We start from the raw sequence: 23,022 nt of genomic DNA, 5'->3' as shown, positions 1-23,022 counted from the left end.
TTGTGCAAGAAATGTGTTTCGTGTGATTTAAAAATTCCTAGAGTCAGACATGTTTTACCAACAAATTCTTGGGAATAAAAAAAAAATCCATAGTCTTCACCCCAGGCACAAGTGCTCTGTGAGTCGTGTAGTTCACACCAACTCGCATCACAGACGGTTGGCTTGAAATAGATACAACACTGGAAAAATGTTTTTAACAAAAAGTAATTTAAAATGAAAATAGCCTCTTGTTAGCTGAACCTTTATTACTAGCACAACAAATAATAGAAAAAAATCCTAGATAAGACATGGAGAAAATCTAATTTAAATATAATTCTAATTCAAACCAACATTTACAGTTTAGAACAATAAAAGCTTGAAACAAAGCAGCAAATGGCAGGGAAACTTGCTAAACATATAATTTTCTGAAAATATACACATAAGGCTTGGGGTACATTTTACGTCTACCAGAAATGGAGACGGTAAAACCACACATGCTTCAGTCGACATATTCTCATCTGTGCTATATTTCTCAACAGTTGCAAATTTCATGAAATTGTTAGTACAGAGTTGTTGTGAATGAACGTACACAATAATGTACCATGAATGTATATTTATGCCCCACTAACACACTGATCGCTTAAGCATCATTTCTGGTCCTTCTCCAATCTAGTGACCTGCATTATATATGTTTGATATTGATGAACATTGACTTGGCAAAGGATGTTCTGGAAAAAGACTTTGCTAGGGTGTAAAGCAGAGATTCTGAACCATGAAGACATCACCTGTTTTCGGGCTGGTATCTCTTCTAATTCTTAGTCTAAAGCACTGTTTTACACCAGAAGCATTGCAGAGAGTGTAACGGTCATGGCTACTCCACAAAGCTTGCTATTTCAAATGAGATACGACTCAAATACAGAGAGAAATTCCCTGGTTTGGGTTGGGGTGAATGTGGTTACTAACAGTATTAAACAGAGTGCAAATATTTTGTTTCTTTTACTGATATATTTACTTTCATGTCCTTTGACAATCACTATATCCCATGACTATGGATACTCGAATATCCTAAAACCTATTTTGGCATGTGAAATTGTAATATAAATCAGTACTGGAGTTATCCTCTCAACAAAGATTTGGATTCTAAAACATTTCTAAAAGATCTTGACAAAAACATGACCAGACAATGAAAGTGTGGCGTGGTTTAGCCCGTGGACTCGAGGGAGTTCTGGATTTGGTCGTTTGCCCCTGGTTCAGATAGACCAAGGGAGCTGATCACAGGATTGGTCCATGATGTTGTCTGGGTCACATGACTGGACAGAAAAAGAGGTCACATCAAGCAAATGTATTACAAATTCATGTCCTCAGTTCTTCAAAGAACAGCTTTTCAGACATATCATTAGGCCTACATGGTAAAACCCTCTCTAATTATTTTTAACACCAAGGAGCTTTAGTGAAAACAGGTCCTGGTGTCTAAAGTGATGCTCAATCAAGTGATAAACCTCCTTCTGTGATGCATCTGAAAAACCAAGGCTTAATTCAAATGTAATATTCAAATGAAAAATGTTTGTTTTAGCTGTTCATAAGAAATGCTAATGTAATGGTCCACATATTCCATTTGAATATGTGAAAATACCTCTTAGCTTGCAGGAAGAAGTGTAAACTCAGCAGATAGAGAGCAGGAGTTGGTGTCGGTGCTATGGTCAGTACTTGTGGCGCTACTGTAAATGTCTGTAGCAGTGTTATTGCTGCTCTGAAGGCACGGTGTGCACTCTTGGCTGAAAATAAGACTGCCTGCTCGATTATGGAGATGGACATTTTTTCAGGCACTGAAGATGGATTGGTAAGCATCAGTTGTGGTTCACTGTGCTTCTATGAAAGCAATATTTTTTGTGCTATTTTCAGAAAATAAGATATATAGATTTAAGTAAAGAGCAAATAGTCAACAATGGACAGGTTAGAAGCCATTTAATCTATCATACCAGAAACTTACTTGATGTAATATTTGATTCCATCTGCAGTATAAGCTTCATCCCAGCCATACGGTAAGCCTAGGAGGAGAGAGAAAACAAGAAGACAACATCCTCTTTCCGTTTTTCTTTCTCCAGCTGAAAAAAGCAGGTTAGTATACCACACATCTCACACTCTGTATCCTCAGCAGGTTGCATCACAGAATGTTTGCTGGCTGCAGTTTATGGTGCTGGAGTGAGTAGGTGCATATAAAGTGTTTCATCATGCATACACATAAAATACTTATGAACCCGTTGCACTTACTGACTTTCAAAAATCATTGTAAATTGCAAACTGCTATTACTAGTATACTAGTGATTTCATAGTTTTCAGTACATGATTCATTGTTCTTCAGTTATATACTTGTATATGTGTATTTCACAATTAAGATCCATAATCCAAATGCCCACACTGCTTTGCACACTGTTCTGTGGAACAGCATGATATATTTAAAATGATGGTGGGATTGATCAGGTGTGAATACTGAATCTAAAATCAATGATAAATCAAACTTGGCCTTATGATTCTTGAGTAGGGACAGTCGTGTTGGCTTTCAAAGTCTTGCAAAGCTTTTGAGTGACCTTGATGCATCATCTGGTAGGATGTTCAATACCTAGCAACTCAACGAAGAGCTTAGGAACATTACTCATTGCATAAGCGTAGATGCACAGTTGAATACCATAACCCATCTATTACCAATCATAGCATAGTCATCCCACAACTCGTCAAAAGTCAGTTTCTGGTCACAGGACTACTGTTAGTTGAATAGTTTTGGCTCACAGATCCTTCACATTGAAGCAGTGATACTGATACATGTAAAAACTAAAGTAACACTGCAGGGCTTGATATGCTCAGTTAAATGAAATGCCTACGACCACAACACATACACCACTGTGTCCTTAGTCCATCTAATATCCAGTCAACAGTAACCCTTAGGTGAGAATCTGGACAATGACCATTGTGGCAGGAGGTAGATGCCCAATTGTGCAGGACTCAATACATCTGATCCACTCTGTAATTATCCTGTAAAATGTACAAGACAATGATATTTGGTGTCCTGCAAGTGCAGGTCCAATATCATTTATTTCTAGTAAAGTGAATGGTGAATATATCTGTTAATACACGCAATGTAAAGAATTGATTCTATTATATATTTCTTACCTAGTATACAAGAAAACAAGATATTTTAAATGCTTAATGATAAAGTATAAAATGGCTTAAGGTAAAGTGTATGATCCCCTTTAAAACGCCGGACATACAAAGACAAATCAGTCAGGTTTTACAATTATACAGTTCTACAAATTCCCTGTGACCATGAGAACATGCCATGTTTTACTCCACATTCATAATGACACAAAATCTTTGTTTTCTGTGAACCTTTAATGGGGATTGTTGATTTCTTGGAAGTGAGGGATTCATTTGCTAAGATGGCTTAAAATGTACTCAGAGAAGAGACTGTAGATATGCGACAGTGTAATAGCAGTCTTTTTTGCATAAGTTCCATAAAATACAAGTCTAAATCCATGATGAAGCATCAATGATGTCCTAGTCCTGCCTATAGATGAACCCGTGCTGCCAGGTGGTGATCTGATGCTGTCATGTCTATAACCTACATACTGGTGTATACCAGACCACACTGAAGTGGCTTCTTGGACAAAAATAACAGAATAAAGCATAGACTGGTTACTAGCTGGTCCACCTACTGGACGATGGGGTTCCTCTTGAGTTTTTGTCCTGCCAGGGTTTCTTCCTTAATTGTGCCCAGGGAGTTGTTCTTTGCCACCGTCACCTTTGGCCTGCTCATTAAGGATTTGGACCCATACAGCGGGTTTGTGACCCATGTTGTTGAAAGCACTACATAAATACATTTGAAGAAATGCTTCTCATTGCTTCTTCAGTGGCTGAGCCAATATTCAGTATTGCCATTGGTTAGGATTTAATCAGAGCTTGGGTCTTACTCCGTCACCACACGAATGAGTCACTGAGTAGTCAGAAGCTTCTCACGTGACGACCCATGTGCTGTGGCTCCCAGGCTAAGGCTGCCCTCTTTGGTTTCAGTGGGTAAAAGGAGAATGGCACTCCACGTGTCGCTTCAAAAAAAAAAAAAGACGCTGATCTGAAACGTGAGCATCACTGGTAGTGAGGTCACATGCTGTGTAGTGTGTGCACCATGTTTCCCTGGAGTCTTCTCTCTCTCTCTCTCTCTCTCTCTCTCTCTCGTCTTTCCTTAGTCTTTCACTTCCTCTTCCTTCACTTAAAATCGAGCATGCACATTTTGTGAACGAAAGGCTCCAAATGTTATCAAGCTGACAGTAAAGTAACACTCGATGATCTGTGCAGGAAAGGTTAAAGGAGAAAATTCAGAGTTAATCACTTACGAACTTGATACATTTCTCTGACGCATTTTATTTTAGATATGTGCTGAACCTGAATCAAAATATCCAAGAAGCAAACTAAACCAGGCAGAAAAAGGCAACTCCAACAGACACAATCATGAGACAAACCAGATCGAACCATATAAGGAATGCAGAGAAAACCACTCTGTATGCTTTCAAACAATGCGTCTGCAATATTTGGCAATGAGTGTTTGGTGTGACTGAGCTTATATAGACCTTGTTAATGGGAAACTGGTGGCACTTAATAATTCGGGGAGTAGGACCAGAGTCAGCGACGCATGGCATGATGGGGACCGTAGTCCCTGGGGTCAGGAACTGACACAGGCTATGAATGTTTTTGTTTATCATAAGTTTACACTCATATGAGAAATGTATATTTTTTAGGTATAATTTTTTTTGTTTTTTGTTTTCACTAAAATGTATTATAGAATAAGCATAATAGCTCTATCAAGAGTGGCACATAACTGTAATAGCGGAATGCAATAAATTACTGGCTTTGAGGAAAGCAATCGGCCACCTAAATATTTACAACATTTCTGAGCAATACTAACCAGTGTTTTTTATTGATCAGTGTCTGTGTAGCATGGATATGTTCTCTCGCATGCTACATGACATATGCTGCTTTTGAAGAACCTCACAGGTTGTTTTTTCACAGCTTTGTATCTAGGCAACGATTGCAGCAGTGAGGTGAATCAGAGCCTCTGGGCTTATTTTACCAGTAAATGCACATTAGATTGCATTTCCTCATTGGGTGACCCAATTCTTTTCAAACTGTATACCAAAACAGATTATTTTTTTTTCCTGCTGAGTTTATACCATACTGTGCAATATGTTGCTGAATGATTGGCATTCTTGGTGAAGATGAGCAAACAAGCCTATGAAAAAGCTTTTGTGATTTATAATGTCCTAGTGAAATTAAGAACTTATCCCCAAAGTAAGTCATTAAAAAAATGGCAACAAACATTTTCAAACTCTGTCTCAATTATCAGCACCAGTAAACGTTCAAATTAACTAAATCTGACATGTAGTTCCTTTCATATGTTGCATTGTTAATCACAACCAAATCTTTTTCAGTTTTAAGTGGTCAGGAATTATAGTTTTACTGGGGTATAAACCCTATACTCATCCATCAATATGGGAAATATCACAGCCACAAATTACATTTGATAGAAGAATATTTACCTTCAAGAACCAGGAAATGGCTATGATAACAAAAAAAAAAGCACATGAATAAAACATCTTAACGATCAGGCCACACACTAGCGTGATTTTATAAAATATCTTGTTCTTGTCTTGTTCATTGCTGTTCACAAAGCGAACAATGCTCCCCCTGCACTGATGAATTCTGGATTGTGTTCTGCAAAGCACTCCCAAAAGGGCACTGTTACCGCCAGTTGTCATTATACATGTCTTTTGCTGGGCTATTGTAGTGAGCTGGAAAGGCCCATCTCCAAGTTATGCCTTTGGCTTGAAACAGAATAATTTTATTGTCGTGTATGTAAATGGACATTAAACATCAAAAGTGACATAATATTGTTGGACTTGAACAATGATCATGTCATACCTACCAATGACAAATTACCAGATGTTTAATGACATAAATAATAAATTTAATGTGTAATTGTTATACACAAATTAGGGGCTAGGATGAGGATGTCATCGCAAGTTGTCATTATGCATGTCTCTTGTTGGTGCTGGACTACTGTATTTTGTGTTTGTGCATGCGTGTGTGCACTCCTATCGATGTATGTTTTGTGATTATGAAATGTATTCCATTTAATTTGTTTGATGCACTACTTAGCTATTGTCTCATTACTGTCATTACCATCCCATTGTGATGCAACCTATGACCTCACATGAGAGGGTGGTAACAGAACATGAGGTGAAGCTATTGGGTGGGATCAACAAACAAAGTTTAAAATCCATAATGGAATGGGTATACATCATACAAGCCAAGCTTTAAAAGCTAATGTTCAGCAGCTACAGGCTCTCCTGCTGCAGGAGCTGGGACACAGGCACCCTGGTTGTCCACCCTGGTTGTCCACATGTCTGAGGATATATCTTGGACTGCCAATACTACAGCACTGATAAAGAAAGTGCAGCAAAGCCTCATCACACATCTACAAAGATGTTTGCTACTGTTATGTCTGTACTAACACAACATTTAAGGTACTCGGTCGAGCCTAACTTTAATAACTCTACGGATGCATGTTGAGCAAGATTTAGATTGCTAGTTTATTAATTACTCTTCTGGGTAATATATGAACAGTGCTGCCCCCTACAGGTACATATGAACAACAGTAAGTGCAGCAATACCCAACAGCTAACTTCTATAGCTGTAGTATTGAGGGGCATGTGTATGTACTCTACCTCGACATGGTATACCAGCCGCACCGCTACAGAGAGACAAGTCCTGCCCCAGGTCATTGACTGCACCCACAGAGTCACTGGAGACCAGCCACAACCTCTCTAAGCAACCCACAGCTCCTAATGTCTCTGTATAATCACCATTTGCAGCGACCCTACACACCCTGCCCACCAACTTTTTTTTTTTTACCCCCATGCCCTCCAGATGGATGCCCACCAGTTTCTGCCCCAGACCAGTTCAATGGGAATGATTGATTACAAAACAGTGTAGGCAAATTGATCATTTATCAATTTATCATCATTTGGTTGATTTTAGATGCTGTAGGTTAGACTGGAATTGCAAACTCACTCACAGTCCACCTCTAGAATGGCTCGAACAGTGCGACGGAGCTCCTTGGCCTCTAAGGCGAGGGTCGTGGCCATGCTGGACACCTTCACTCCATCTCTGGACGCAGAAGCATGAGAATGCGCCGCCATTTTCTCCTCACTCTGAGAACTGGAAGACAAAGTAGTACATATTTTACAAGGACTCCATTCAGAATGACCAAAGGAATAGACTGACCAATTGAAATGTTGGACTAAATAGAACAAAATAATGTTTTGCACTTGTGCAGACTTTACTCCAATGCGTCCTGTCCCTAGTTGCCTTCCAAAGGACTTCAATGACCACATTTATACCCAGCGTTGTTAGCTAGTGATTAATGGTGATCACTTCAAAATGTTTAAGATTAGCATGACGGGCATTCAGAGAGAGACGTAATGTCCAGTAAAAAGAAAAACAAATGTTCTGTTGATAGAAACCATCTTACTGAATGTTTGTTGGCCTTATTCTAATGCTGTAAACATGTTGGAATGGAATTTGCATGAAACCCCCTTTGAACAGGATTTTTCCACAAATGTCTTAGGAACTCAGGAGGGGGAAAAGTGCTGTTTTTGTATTATGTGTATTCAGTGGACTTTTTACAAAAGCTGACCTGAAGCGTTCTGCCTTTGACCTGAAATGAACAAGGCACACAGAGCGGGGGTGAATGAAAACTACAAAAAGGCTCCCAGCTTGGCACCTTGCACAGAAAAGGGCGTTAGGGGAAGAGGCTTCATGTGCTCAGACCCACTGACATGGATAGAGCGTTATTGGGGGGAAAATTGTGTATATATATTATGCAATCGCCACATTTCCAGGTCATGTAGAGTTCTGTTCAATACGAAGATGGCAGATAGATGTATTTAAAGCATTTAACTGTGACATTCTAAGAAATCATTAAATTTTGCATTCATGTAAATATATTTTTCATTATTTTTATTTATTGTTCATTTTACATGTAGTGACAAAATACCGAAAGGACTGAAGGAAGTCCATGAAAGATGCAACCACCTGTTTGTAACTGAGCAGACATGAAAATGGAGTATCATATGTTTCTTTGATTGGCCAATTGGTTAAGTCTTCATTGTTCTCTGATGACCAATCAGTGTTTTCTATGATGATGGTTTATGTTGAAGAAATGCATGCTGTATGGTCATGAGCACAATTTTGTTTTTCATTTATGGCCAGTATATAAGGGGGTAAAGTTCCTGACCAGACACAGTGGCCAGTAAAGACAGCAGGGGTTATCTCATTAGAGAAAGTGAGGTCTCTCCAATCTGTTCAGCTAAGAGGGGGTAAAGAGGGAAGCAGCAGGTGTGTGTGCTGATTAGGCCTTACGAAAGAACCAGCAGCAGGCGTTCTAATCATTATCCACACCTGCTTTCTGCCCCAAACCAAGTTTACCAGCAACCTTTGACCTCTTTGGAAAATCAACTCTGAACTCTAGCACTGCTTCGAAAGTCTAATTGTGGCAGTCATTAAATTACACCTTACAGCATCTGGGCTTGCAGGGTTTATCGTTGCTTCTGATGAGTGTGAAACATTATTTTGTTAATTTTCTAAGAGTTTTTTTGCTCTGATCCTTTGAGGATGAGGAAAGTTGGTCTAGCTGATGAGGGTGGAGTGCAACTGAATCTTACCTATAGTTTCTAAAAGCCGCTTGATTCTCTCTTAGGAAATCTTCCGTGACCTGGGAGGGTTGAAAAGGATTTAATTTAAACACTACAACTTGAATTATTATATACAAAAAATATATCTAATTTAGTTTCCTGAACATCATAATGGAAATTTTACAAGTCAGTCTTAGCCTAGTCCTAGGTTTAGGTGTCACAGTACGGAGGGCCCCCTGCCGGTCGCCCCGTCCACAGCGGCAGTTGTCCTGTTTTTGTTGCGTTGTGTTCGTCCCTCGGGTGGGCGTGGTCTATGATCCGCCTCACCTGATGGTCGTTTGTCTGTCTATATATGTCTTGTCTTTGTACCAGTTGACTGCTGGCTATTATATCCTTAATTTGGATCGAGTCACTGGTTTTTGGTTTGCACACTTTATTCATTAAACCATCCTTTTTCCCTGAGACTTGGCGTGATCGCTTCCATTTTATTTCGCACTCCCTGCCCGTCACATTAGGACTAATCTTTGTCTCATTTTCATTTTTTCCTTAAGCTTTGGTTCAGTGTATGGGATGGACATTTTAGTGTTTTACTGGGTTCAACTATGCACATTAACATACATTACCTCCACAAAGTGCAGAAGTTTACCAGTAGACACTTCAAACCCTTTCTTTACAGCTTCACACTTCCGTAACTGACACTCAAGCACAGCTGTCCTCGTCTTCAGATCCTGGTCTTCCTGTATGAAGAGCGGAGTTACCACAAGGTTTCACCTATTAAAGATTATCTACTGTAGATGGGCACAGACAAAACGAGTGACATTTTGGATAACCTATCTACAAAGAATGTGGAGCAAGGATAATGTTTTAGCAGTTATGCTAGTGTTCCATCTCATGATGGGAATGTGTGAATTAGAATAACTACTGTTGGATTTAGGAACTGCTACTTTAATATGCTTTATCTGAAACTGTATAAATTCCAATTAAATATATATTTTGGAAATGACAATCTGAGATGTGGTTTCATTTAAAGTGACTGTGATGGGCGACACTGAAGTGTGTTCTTCCGCCTACTCCTGAAATCCTCCATTCAGTGAATTGCCTTACAAGAAAAAAAAACTGCCTTACAATTACAGTATAGGAAATAAGGTTCCTCTGTGACCTGTGAGGTTGCTAGGAAGAATTTTCAAGAATAACTTCATCAGCCCACGTCACCCCGCGAGATCATGTTAAAACCCTCATTGCACATCAGCCCAGTTACTGAATAATACAAAGCAAACAGTGACCTACTTTCAATGGTACAGGACGGAGGGAAAACCTGCTCTGGATCTGGGCAGGGATGCGTAAATGGGCATGAGAACGGTGAAACGAATGTCTTTGCTTTCATGGGCGGAAGACCTGCTTCCTTTGGCAGATACCTTGGCCTGGCCGAGCCTTTCGGTCCTCTGGGACTTCATCTCCGCTATCTCTTCCTCCAGGAGGCGGATGACCTCCTCGTAGTCCGTCTCCATCCCCCGCGTCTGCTTCTGGGCAGCCTCAGACAGGTGGAGCTGTGCCTGCAGACCACTGCGTTCCTCCACCACTGCTTTTACCTCCTGCAGCGGGCGCAGTAAGAGACGGCAGCCCTGCTGAGATCGCACGTACAGTAGAGCTGCAGGATGCAACCTGGCACGCCGCTCACTCTTCCTCTCCTCCTCCTCCTCCTTTTTAGAACCCACACCCCCACACCTCACAGCATGTCCAAGCATGACATTTGCTTCTACACACCTGTATACAGCATAGAACAGTGATATGTAACCTGTAATTAGGAAAGTGTGTGTGTGTGTGTGTGTGTGTGTGTGTGTGTGTGTGTGTGTGTGTGTGTGTGTGTGTGTAAATTCTTACAGTATTATCTATCTATCTATCTATCTATCTATCTATCTATCTATCTATCTATCTATCTATCTATCTATCAAGGTTACATTATCATTCCCTGAGCTCAAATATCACAGGCAGGATATATACTATACCACCAAAGAGTCAACTACAGTAGCAAAAATAATCTCAGCAGTGATGTCAGATATGTCATCTGTTTAATGGCCCTTTGTGACGTGCTGATGGAATGAATCAACTCCATTATTGCTACTGCTAGTTCCGTCTTGCCATTGACTCATGCCAGTAATGTACCTAAACTAAGGTTTTGGAATTAAGATATTAATAATCTTTCAAATCTTCTGTGCCAAACCTTACATCAGAGTTTCCTCGGGCAAAACAAAAACTTGACCTGAAAGGATGCCAACACTCAAAGCTCCAGGCTACACATGCAATACAAGCACACAGTTTGCTGTAAGCTTCATCATCTTTATCATGCACAATTGTGATGCCCAGAAAAATAGATCTAATATTCCATTATACTACTTTTGATGCATACATATGGCTTTTCTACTGGCTGGAACGTCACTTTAGTCTGTGTATGTGTACTGCATTGTACATGCTCTGCATGCACGCTGCACATCCCAATGAGACACCTCACCCCTGAACCACACGGCCACACCCACCTCACATGGGTCATGGCTCCTCCACCCCCACCTCTCAGGGCCCTGTGCCCCTGGCGTGATGCGTGGACGGCCCCACTGCCTGCACACTCATCTCCAAAGGGAGGGCTTAAAAGCCTGCTGATCCTCCGCTGTGCAGCAAGTCTGCCTACCTGTTACTCTAATGGCATATGTAGCATGTGGAGAGTGGGAGGGGGGTGAAAAGAGCAGAGGCTTGAGAGAGAGAGAGAGAGAGAGAGAGAGAGAAAGAGAGAGAGAGAGAGAGAGAGAGAGAGAGAGAGAGAGAGAGAGAGAGAGAGAGAGAAAAGCCTCTTTCACAAGGCTTTCAGCTCTGTGCTCGGCTGCTCTGAACTTAGTAATGGGGCTCAGTGCCATGCTGACACCACAAATCAGAGCCACTGTGTCAAGCATGGTGAAAGAGAAGAGACACGTTCCTTTGAGTGTATCGCAAGACCAGGAGATGTCAAACAGTTCTAATAGTTCACCCTTATTCAAAATGAATGAGGTTGATTTTTTAATTTATTTAGACCCTTACCGATCAGACAGATCTTGGATAAACGCTTTAATAAGTTGATCAAACATGTCTTTGACAAATCCTATGACCTTCTGATGAGGTAATTATGCTAGTGTCAACCACCGGCTATTCACCAGAGTTCAGAGTCAAAGAAATGAAAAGACAAATAAGAAAAGGCTAAATCACTAATCTTCTTTCTTATTGAAAGCAGAAATTGTAGACTACAAATGTAGAGTGAAAAGTTTCTATGGTATAATTAGCCTGCTCTTAAACATCATTTCAATGTCCTTCAGCATAGGCCTACTGGCAAAAATAATTAGACGGTAATGATAGTTAATAGAAGCTGGCATGCTCTACTTGAATTATGTAACCCCACTTCTGAGGTGGAATCCATAGGGTTGCTGTGAGTTGAGCCCATTTTCATGACTCAGAGCAGAACTATTCCAATACTTGAGCTACCATGTGTACCGTGTCCTAAATACTCTAACTCCCACATGTAGTGGGTGGTATAGATCTCCTCTACCCAAAGAAGCTCTGTTTAGTATATGCTGAAATCGGATAGCGTCTGCAGAACAGCTTTGCCATATATGTTTTTTTTTAGAAAAAGAGTTCAAATACATTTAAAATGCATAAAGTAAATAAAAACAACAAACATTGAATTGTCAGCATACTCTGTACTGTGAAGTATTTTAAATGAAGCAAGTCTGTGTTCAAACAGAACAACGGAATAGCACTAGACTGTAGAGAGCACCTGCCGTGGCCACATCTAGTGCATCTAGAGCTCCCCCTAGGGGATATTCCATAGCTGCACAGTGCAAATGCAATAATGACAAGGTTCAGGTAACATGCACTTACCTGTTTGGCTTTAGCCAGCTCCTGCTGAACATGATGACAAAGGCTCTCTGATTCTGCCATTTTGTCCTGTTGGAGAGATTTTATATGATGCAGTGAGTGTTTGTTTTTTTTCTATTTGGTTGAGCTACAATAATGCCTATTCAATATAGTAAATAGCTTAAAACATTTCTGATCAGGTCCTAAGGAGAACTAATAAACTGATTATGGGATCTTACATAAACTGATAAACATTTACCTGCAGTCTCTTTATCTCTCTTAAGGCATCAATATGATCTTTTCTTAATCTTTCCATTTCATCAAGGTCATCGGAGTCAGACGTCGATGCCTCGGAGATCACAGAATGACACAATAGAACATCAGACATTCACCATGGCAATAGCTCATGTAACAGCTATATACTGTATATACCTACTAGATTTTGATGGCCTGATGAAGTGTCAGTGAGATCATCAGATGTGAAACTGTGTGGCGCTTCTGTCAACTTGAAGAGTTCTTTTGCCACAGCCTCAATATCTGGGTTAGAAAATGTGAATTATGCATACATTGTACTCTTCTCAGCATTTTATGTATAGACAATAAAGGAGACATTCTTAACAAAAATAATGTTGGTAACATAATACAATTCGTTCAGTTGTTTCAAGGTTCAATAAAATACAAATATCAGGATTCAACTAATTTTCAGATTTTAATAGCAATAATTCAATACCTTTACAGTAATTTCTACCTAATTACTGGACAAACTGTGGAGGTTTCCTCACCTTCATAGGCCACAGTCCTGTCGGGACCAACATGAAGCCTTTCTCTCAGAGTCTGAAGATCAGACTCATTTGGATTGAGTCCCAGTGCATTCAAAGCCTTTGGACAGAATCAAAGCCCTTTTAGAAAAATGCAGTCAATGATTGTAGTGCACTCTAACTACCCCTCATACACACAAACACAAACACATGTACTCTTCTATACTTCTACAATGTCTCCCGAACATGCAACACATAATTTAGTTTTCAGCTTAGCTGCTACTTACAAGGTTTTTGGCACACAGCAGAGAGCTTAGAAGTAGCTATTATAGGTTTCATTATTACATGAACCAGCAGTTGCTACTCGAAACTGCCCTGTCACAGCAGTAGGCAGTACCATTAGTCTCATGATCAGGGAAGATGAGCAAAAGCCAGGCAACAACCCCATAATGATGTAGGGAAAGAGAACACTGATCTTGAAATTCCACAGGAGATTCCACATTTATCCAAAAAAATGTATCCATTACCAGCAACTTGTCAGCCTGACGGGCATACTAAAAATGGGGAGGGGCACAGGGCAAAGGGCAGAGGGCAAGGGGTCGGATTGGGTTGGAGCACTGACCTGCTCCAGCCTCTCTAATAGTACTGGAGGGATATAACTGTGTGGGGGTGTCCTGGGCTGGGCACCTGTGGGAAAGGTGTGGGGCTTCCAGGCACCTGCAGCATCTGCGGACACACGGAGGAGAAGTTCCTTCTGCTTTAGGAAAAAACCACTTTTGCATGACAAGTTTTCTGGCATTTGACTGATCAAATCTGTTGGCCCAGGTTTATAGGGGCTTCAAATTTGCCTTAGTTTCTTTTTTTTTTCCACAGTTATACTTGGCCTGAATTACTGTATTGTGTTTTCGTTTTCTGTGATGTGTGAGAAATGTTTTTTCTGCTGAATGTTTAAAGAGAGAGCCTTGACAGAGCCCTGGGTTGTTCAGAGATGGCACTGCCAGGTGTGTGGAGTTGTGTGCTGACCAGAGTTCACCTTGTGACAAAATAAAATCAGCTTGTTGTATGTAGTGGTTGCTTTATGATGCTGAAGTTGCATTATGCATACTGTATATATGGACAAATTCAATGCCTGGCATAAAATAATACATCCTTTCAAATAATAACTTGAAAAAGTCAGTATTTATGCTAAAAATAGGCTTCAAATGGATTAGTTATAAGTGGATGCCTTGGTTATATATAAACCCTGTTTATATCCTATATGACCCTTTTGAAATTCAAAGGAGCTTCCTCACATGGAATGGTGAAACCCAAGTTGTCATATCTATTTATAGAAATCCATCTGTAGTCCAGAATTGGGACTAGGCTATATAGGTTTTAGGACTAGGTTTAGGGAACCCTTTGACATAGTGTCCAATTATTTGTTGATGAATGTTCTTTATTTTCCTGTTCAAAAGTCTAGTCGTCTGGCTTTGTTTACACACTCTTAAAATGATGATCTTTCATTTTCGTTAGCCCAGCTCCTGCAGACATGTTCACACTGTTCTCTGGTCTCCTCTTATAAGATACAGGGCACATGATATTAGACACCCGGAGCAAGAGCAACTCCATCTTTAATTTCTCATATCATTTCTCTTTCTCTCTCCATCTGTGCTCTATCTGGCTCTGCTGGCAGAGAGGAGGAGGAGGAACAGACCACCAACCAACACCACTGTGTGCGCTCAGACTGTCTTTACAGCAGGGCCTTGCTTGGAAAGGGCTACAGCATCATTTATAATAAATATTATAAAAATTTAAATAAAGAAAAGTGCATGATCAAAGTCCAAATTCCTAGACAACAGGATCTGTGTATCTAATTTCTATAAATATGAGAGTTACATTGACAATATACGAGACAAATATGAGAGTAATATATATGTCTTAAATTCGTATGGTGTAATTGGAGACTGAAATCAGACCACCTTCTGAATACTCAGTAAAACTCTGATGTCCAGAGTTAAACCTAGCACTGAATACACGTTGTCAATAAGGATACTTTTTATGCGGACTTTATATTCTTTCTAGTAATTCCTGCTTATTTTTTTAAGTGGATGGCAAAACAAAAGCTATCTATAGTAATACAGATCTTGAGAACACTGTTAAAACCTCACTTGAGCAGACATCAGTTTGTTTCCGCTGTATCCTGGAGTTATTTTGGTATAATATCCATTTCCATCTGCTCATATTCAAAATGAAGTATCCAGCTGGTTGGATTATCTCTAGTAATAAACAGTCCAATATCTCATGAGCACACACTGCATGTTTGCCTTTGTGGACAGGTAATATGGGTGAATCTGAATTGACCATCCTGATGTATCAAATTTGTTCATTATACACTGATACTGTTCGGTCCCAAATTATCAATAAGGAACGGCATACAATTTGTCCCTGAATAGGACATATAGGCTGTGTTCGAAATAGACTACTACATACTGGATACTGCATACTGGACTCAGTATATACTGGATACTGCATACTGGTCCTCATAGTAGTATGTAGTACAGTTTCCAGTATGCGACAAAAGCAAAGCACGCTACGGGGTCACGTGAACGTAGCGTTGCATGATGGGATGCAGTACACCACGAAGATAGCTCTGTTCGCGTACTGGAATATTTTGCGGAAGTAGTAGGTCATCCGGGTATGTTTCGCGTACTGGAAATTTTCATTTTGGTCACATACTGCATACGACATACTGATTTGGGGCTCGATCAGTATGCCAGTAGTATGTAGTAGACTATTTCGAACACAGCCATAGACTATGAATTATTTCATCAGGCCTGCAATACCAGAGTTGTCCACAGGGGCGCTGTCACTGTCGGGAGAGGTGGCAGATGGGAGCTCTGGCTTCGCTGGCACTGATTGTACCTACAGCAGTGAGATAGAGAGAGGGCAAGTCAGCATTCTTAAAATGTCAACCAGTCTAAACAAACCATGAAGCCCCAGATCTGCCTAGATGCATTTTGAGAACAATGCAGCTGGTTAGAAGACTAAACCAACCATTATTAAGGAAGATGGCTTAATGACAAGATTGGAACATTTATAGTCAATTCCATGTCTTACCTGAGTCAGATTGACAGAAGGCAATGACTCACTTCTAGAGTTGGAGGAGGAGGAGGAACTCTTGTGCGTTACGCCCCCAGACAAGGTTACTGACCCCAGGCCAAGGGCTCTGAGCTGGGGGACTGTAATGCATGAAGGGTGCAGGGACATGGGGCTGTGGGGGCCACTGCTGGATCCAGAAGATGACCTCCGCCTGATGAATGCTATTTCCACTGTGGGATCGGGTCTGAGGTGGACAGTCACATCTAATGAACTTTGGATGCATGCATTTTTAGCACATTCAATTAACCTTTAACTCAGTTGGATGAATAATGGCAGCACTGGTAATTGAACCTCTGTTGCTCATTTACATTAATAAGGATACACAAGCGTTGTCTAGTGCTGTTAAGATGGCTAGGAATGTTGCAGGAAAGTCTGACCTGAGTTTGGTTCGGCTTAGGATGCCTTTGGCCTCCTCATGTGTTAGGCCAATAAAGCATTCTTTATTGATGGATATGAGCTGATCTCCAACTTTCAGCCTTCCATCCTAGAAAGAAAACATTAGCCAAGTTGGCAAAGCAATAAAAACCCCGTGACAAACTTCTAACATTAGTGGTTGTGACACACTTGCGTCAGTGTTTAAGAGGATTTTTGTAAAAAATAAATAAAATAAATAAAGCAACAACAAAACACCTGTACTGCACAATGATTCGATTATTCACCCTTTGGCAGTCTCCGCCAGGCACCATTTCCTGAATGAACACCATTGGCCCCTCTGCACGGTTAGCTCCTCCCTTGATAACCAAGCCTAGGCCTGTTCCCTTGGCAACACATATCAACTGAATCATGCAGTCACTAGGAAAACAGAGGTCAAAATGACGACTATAATCACTTGAAGGTGATTAATATATATATTTTTCTGAATAAGCAGTACTAATCTTTTGCAGGGTTTTACATTCATTCAGACTAAGCATCTGTCATTGCAAAAACATGGCCTATTCACAAATGCCTGCGCAAGTTTATTATCTAACATTTTAATCTCACATCTAAGAATATAACAATAAGCCTGCCTGCACACCAGAGTTACCTGCAGACCTGTGGAGCCGTGGCAGCTGTGACGTCTTTAGGGCTCACGATCTGAGGGCTTGTTGACCTGGAGGACGAGGACGACGAGGCCGTGTCAGCCAGCTTGCCTGAAAAACAAAGGTTTCATCAACATATCTTGTGCAATAATTGCTAATTAACTATAACATCAACGGTGACAAAATGAGAAAAAAAAAAAAAACGTAAGCTAGTGCACTGTAAAACCAGCAGTTTAAGCAGGTCACCACCCATGGTGCCTACACTGAGACTAAATCCTCCACTTCCTGTGGGTATGATGTGGGGCCATTACCACCTGGGCATCTGGAGGTCTGGAGGTGAATAAAGGCCTCTGACTTTTCCAGTTTAAACTTAAAACTAAAAACTGTTCTCTCATTTTGACACAGTCACTGGATAACATTATTATAAAAAAAATTTTTGTTAACCATATAATCATAAAATACCTGTGGAGAGTGGTGGAAGGGATGTTTTGCCATATCCTGGGCTTGTGCTGGTATTGGAGCCATATTTTTCCATCAGTTGAGTAAACTCCCTCCTAACAACACACACAGATGTTGCTACTGTGGAACGCAACAAAGGAAACTCTTCAACGATAATAGAAGCTTGCTACTTGCTTATTGTTAGCCAAGACCTTATGCTGAAGTGCCATTTAAATAACACTTACATTATTACTTTTTGAGAAGAGGGTGATCAGCACTTAGATCATTCTCTTAACACCAGCATGACTGAGATTTCTCGATTCTGAGGACATCACCCATTCTTTGTGGCAACAATTAATCATATAATATCTGAATCAAAAGGCTTCATAGCCTAAAAATGTCCTGTCCGCCCAGTTTTGACCTTTTGGCCAATCTGTCTTTTGTACTTGTCTCTTGACTCTTTTGTTTGTGGGTGGGGGGTAGGGGGTGGTTCCATGATGAATATTTTTATTTATTTATTTATTTTTTTCCGTTTGATAGCTGCCAAACTAGGGAATACAAGGACTGTCACTTGCATCCTCTACAGCTCTAGTTCAGGCAATATCAGGGATGACAAGGAAGAAAAGGTATGTTCTTCCTCCTCTCACTGACGTCACAGCCAATTCAGGCTCCTGGACATAAGTGCCTGTGGCATCATGATGGATCAAACTGAATCTCTGGGTCACAGGTTAAACGCTTTTCTATTGCACCTCCATTTCTGACTGATGTTTCATGGTTTGGATTTGTTTGTTTGTGGACTGGTTATTAAAGCCAGAGATATTTCTGAGTCTCAGTGTTGTGTTGTTTCCTGACTACGGACTCAAAGACTACAGTATTAATAAATATAAATATATAATTAGCAGTGATTGCAATCTCGGAGAGTAGCCCCACATTTTCACTCTCTGGGTTAAGATTGCTTCTGATGGCCTTCTTGACTGGTGGCCTTAAAATGTCGATGTGATGTCCAGCACCAGGTGAGAGTGTACCAGAGAAAGTCTTGGAGACCAGCAGAATGCCAAGTCAGTTTACTCAAATAAAGCCAGCAGACTGTGACCGCTGCTCTGTATAGCAACCTTCTGAGGAGCATGTTGCTCTGGTTTGCGTGTCTGTTCAGGAAAGGTCCAACAATAGGCCTTTTTAACATGCAGTGGCAGTCTGTAAGTAATCGTATTTGACAACACTATGGCTTTCAAGGGATCAGGAAGATGGAGTTTTGTCTTAAAGAACCTGAAGAAAATACAACTGCACTGCAATTCCATAACTTTGACTAAGAGCCTAAATGAAGTTTTAAAATCTTTAATGAACTTATGACTAAAATAATTGAGAGGCTCCTCCAGTAATGGGCTTAATGCAGATAACTAACACCTACCAGACCCAAAATGTCATGCTTCTGTATATGACCATTCAAGTTAATACCATATCATTAATCTAATCATTAATCTGAAATCACCTAAAGGGTGTCTGAGTTCAAACTAAACAAGGCAGGTGATAAATGAACAAAGAATCAAAGCCTTAAAGCTTCCCACAGCTGAGCATGAGAGTTTTCACATACTTTGAATCATCGTCCCGGGCAATCAGCAGAGACATGTGATTTGAGGCTGAGGCCGTGCGTAGAATCTCCACTGCCCTGATAAAACACAGCAGAGGTCTTTATTTCCCACTTGTTCATTATCTTGAGTGTAACCATCATTGAAATGTTATGATGTCATTTTTTGAACAGCTGTTGTAGTGTCATAGACATAGTATGTGTTGAGTGTTATGAGAGCTTTTGGTTGAGATGGTGTTGTTTTTTACTAGATGTACAATGTTTCATATTGTTCCTATTATCACTTCAGCATTAGAATGCTTACCTTTCATTTGTAACACCCCTTAAATTCATATTGTTGACATCTAAAATGAGGTCACCAGCTTTAAGTCGGTCTGACAAAAACAAAATGAATGTTGTCCAAATTAACGTCACAGATAGAAACGTAGCAGTTACACATAGTGAATAAATATCAACATACCATCTTGTGCTGCCGTGCCTCCAGGTAAAACCCGCTTAATAAAAATGCCAAACTCTTCCCCACTCAGCTCTCTGTAACCCCCAATGATTTTCACCCCTGTCAGACAGAAGCAAAACCTAGTGATTCTTTCATAGTAACATGTATTATGAACTGATAAACTATTAGCAAAACAGATAATGTGAAGCAAGAATCTCATTTAGACTGTTCTCTGACATCTCACCAAGTCCTTTTCTGCAGTTTGAGAACTCCAGTCTCTGCACAGCACGATTAATGCCATGGGGTCCCATAATTGTCCTGAAAAACATCACTCCTGCTGTGTATATGCAGCTAATTAAAATGGAAAAACTAACATCACAAAACCAGAACCTCATATAAAAAGCTAATTTAACTACTCCAATGTAAAATATACCCTAATTAGAGCAAAGCAAAGTACTAGTGCTTAAATTAGTACTAGTGCTCAAATTATCATTAGAAAATGTTTTTCATGTAGTTTGTTCATATATTACATAAATGTAGGTTACTGCCCCATTTTTACAAAAGTACACTGCAGAGGTAAACACTCTAAAACACTAAACATGTATGCTTGCAAAAGCATGGTTTCAATCTGTTAAACTACAATATGATCTCTGCTGAATTTAATCCCTATACAGACTAAAAGCAACACATTGCAAAGAGCTTCACTCTTATCTAGGCCATTGGCCATGATGTTGAAAACCTATGTGTTACAGAAAAAACAAATCCAAAAACACGTTAATGAAATGTTTTTAATTGTTTAAATATCACCAATATATGATGAAATCAATTTTGCTGTTCATCACTCGTAGTTTGTAATGACTGTTTTCACAGCCAATATTATTAATATTTATTATTATTATCATCATCATTAATAATAATAATAATAATAAATAATAGCAGTAATGCCATGTCATCTTCAATACCTACTAAACCAAGCAACGTGGTCATGACCCGAGGATCACTCTTACTGGCTTAGATCCAGGAGTTCAAACATGAGCTAATGGGATGGGGGTTCATGCCGAGGTTGGATAATGACGAATGAAAATGCTAAACCTGCATATCTGTAATGTGTTTGAGATGGACTATAATCATTCTACTTTAATCTCTCTGTGGTAACCGGGATGAGGAGCAATGAAAAGGACACCAAGCATAAGAGCAACTCAGCTGACCTACAAATGAATCTCCATTGCAAACTTTGCTCTAAATTGTATTCAAAATGTCTGGTGAAGTTGAACACACATTAAATATAGTGCAGCACTTCCTGAAGACCAGGACAGACAACTGGGCTTACTGTGCTGGTCTGAGTTGAAGGAGATGAGGCATTTAAACTGATCACTTAATTCAGTCTAATCTGCCATACTTTCCACAAGCCACACAGGCACAAAGCAGCACACTGGAGCCATACTGCACGCCTATGTAGAAGGTGTCTGACCAGTAAAACCATAGACATGAACTTCCTGCAAAGCGCTCACCATCCTAGCTCAGTGGTTTTCTGTGACAACCTGTCCTTAAAAACGTATGTCCCGTTAGATCACCACAGGAGCTTATGTGATGGGTCGTAAAATATTCTGGTACAAAACAAATTAAAGAATACATTCAGAGTAAAACATCAGAGTAAAGAAAAGTGCAAGTGTTTTAATCCATGCTTAGACTGCATAAGCTCAAGCAAATCCTCATCACCTACACAAATACAGCGAACCTAAAATTAACACTAATTTATGAAGGATTCTCACTTCCAAATGTAAAAAAAATGAGCATATTTTGAGCATAAGACAAACAAAATTAGTTGGAAAGACATCCATGTTTTTCTAAATTTTAATATATTCTTGTTTAAAATGCTGAGCAACCTACCAGTAAAGCAGGGACAGTCGGTCAAAGTGCTCTGCCTCTTCTATCTGCGGCAGCAGTGGCATTGCAGGTTCAAAAACCGCAGATGAAATATCACAAAGGCAACCGCATCATGGGGCAGGGAAATAACAGTTCAAATCAGGACGGTCTAAGATGACCGAGTGACAGCAATTTACTCAGACAGTCACAGGCATGCGCCTACCTATCCACTAATCTCCTCTGATACCCAGAAGTCACATGGTGCATTTCAGGTCTTCTACTGCCACTGCTAATACTTCTCTCTCTGAAAATATTACATCTAAACAGACACTGAGCTGGATTGTGTTAAGAATAAAAGAGACTATGTATTATCACATGCATCAGGCCAAGGCATATGGTAAACGCATAGGACTGAGAGGATCAGAGACATTTCAGCACCCACACTGAACAAGTTCAGAGAGAAACTACCCAGAGTGGTACATACTTTATGAGCTCTGAAAGAAGGCAACAAGCTATGAATTACAAAGTCAAATCTACAATGTTTGATGAAGAACATCAAACAATCAGGCACTTTGAATGATGAAATCTAGAAACCTAAGGATTCAAATCAATCCTGGATATACAAACGTGTGTGTGTGTGTGTGTGTGTGTGTGTGTGTGTGTGTGTGTGTGTGTTTTGCAACATGAATTATAAATCAAAAAGGCATAAAGGAAACCAAAGTCTGGACTGAGGCTTGAAGGAACTATCCTCTACAAGAGAGGCTGAAATAAATAAGCTGCATAAAAATAAATGTGAACATATATTTTTAAAAATCAGAAAAGCAAGAATAATATAAAAATATATATAATGTGGCGTGCCTCTATTGCAGTGGTACCGGTGAACTACACACTAGGTACCCTTACTTCCCATTCTCAGATTTCGCCACCCCACTTTTACTGGATAGGGGATCAGTAAACGTGGCCTACCACTTCATGGCTGAGTTGCTGTAGTTCCCAAACGCTTCCATTTTTCACAGGTTGCCTTCTTCTCCATGACCACGTCATGGAGCTGGCCGATTTGAGACTTGGCGCTCCTCCACCTTCTGCTTGAGGATGCCCCAAATATGTTCTGTTGGGTTTAAGTCTGGAGACATGCTTAGCCAGTCTATCACCTTTACCCTCAGCCTCTTCAATAAAGCAGTGGTCA

The 23,022-nt window shown here is 40.1% G+C and overlaps 1 protein-coding gene across 1 annotated transcript; it reads right to left on the bottom strand.

Annotated features, from left to right (window-relative positions):
• Positions 1–304: 304 nt before the first annotated feature.
• Positions 305–22,012, bottom strand: stxbp4 (syntaxin binding protein 4). Its single transcript, XM_076998560.1, has 22 exons — positions 21,861–22,012; positions 20,215–20,288; positions 19,995–20,090; positions 19,839–19,908; positions 19,541–19,615; positions 17,974–18,065; positions 17,517–17,622; positions 17,152–17,284; positions 16,870–16,976; positions 16,451–16,676; positions 16,177–16,255; positions 13,977–14,080; positions 13,379–13,475; positions 13,033–13,133; positions 12,856–12,945; positions 12,621–12,686; positions 10,136–10,312; positions 9,344–9,457; positions 8,751–8,800; positions 7,103–7,245; positions 1,970–2,027; positions 305–1,289 (listed from the first exon to the last, which is right to left on the bottom strand). Exons 1-22 carry the CDS (start codon positions 21,920–21,922, stop codon positions 1,181–1,183), a joined length of 2,229 nt encoding a protein of 742 aa, XP_076854675.1. The 5' UTR covers positions 21,923–22,012; the 3' UTR covers positions 305–1,180.
• Between the last annotated feature and the right edge of the window lie 1,010 nt (positions 22,013–23,022).

Source organism: Brachyhypopomus gauderio, chromosome 3 (assembly GCF_052324685.1).
Source record: "Brachyhypopomus gauderio isolate BG-103 chromosome 3, BGAUD_0.2, whole genome shotgun sequence".
Lineage (NCBI taxonomy): Eukaryota > Metazoa > Chordata > Actinopteri > Gymnotiformes > Hypopomidae > Brachyhypopomus > Brachyhypopomus gauderio.
This window is presented reverse-complemented; position numbering and strand designations above follow the sequence as displayed.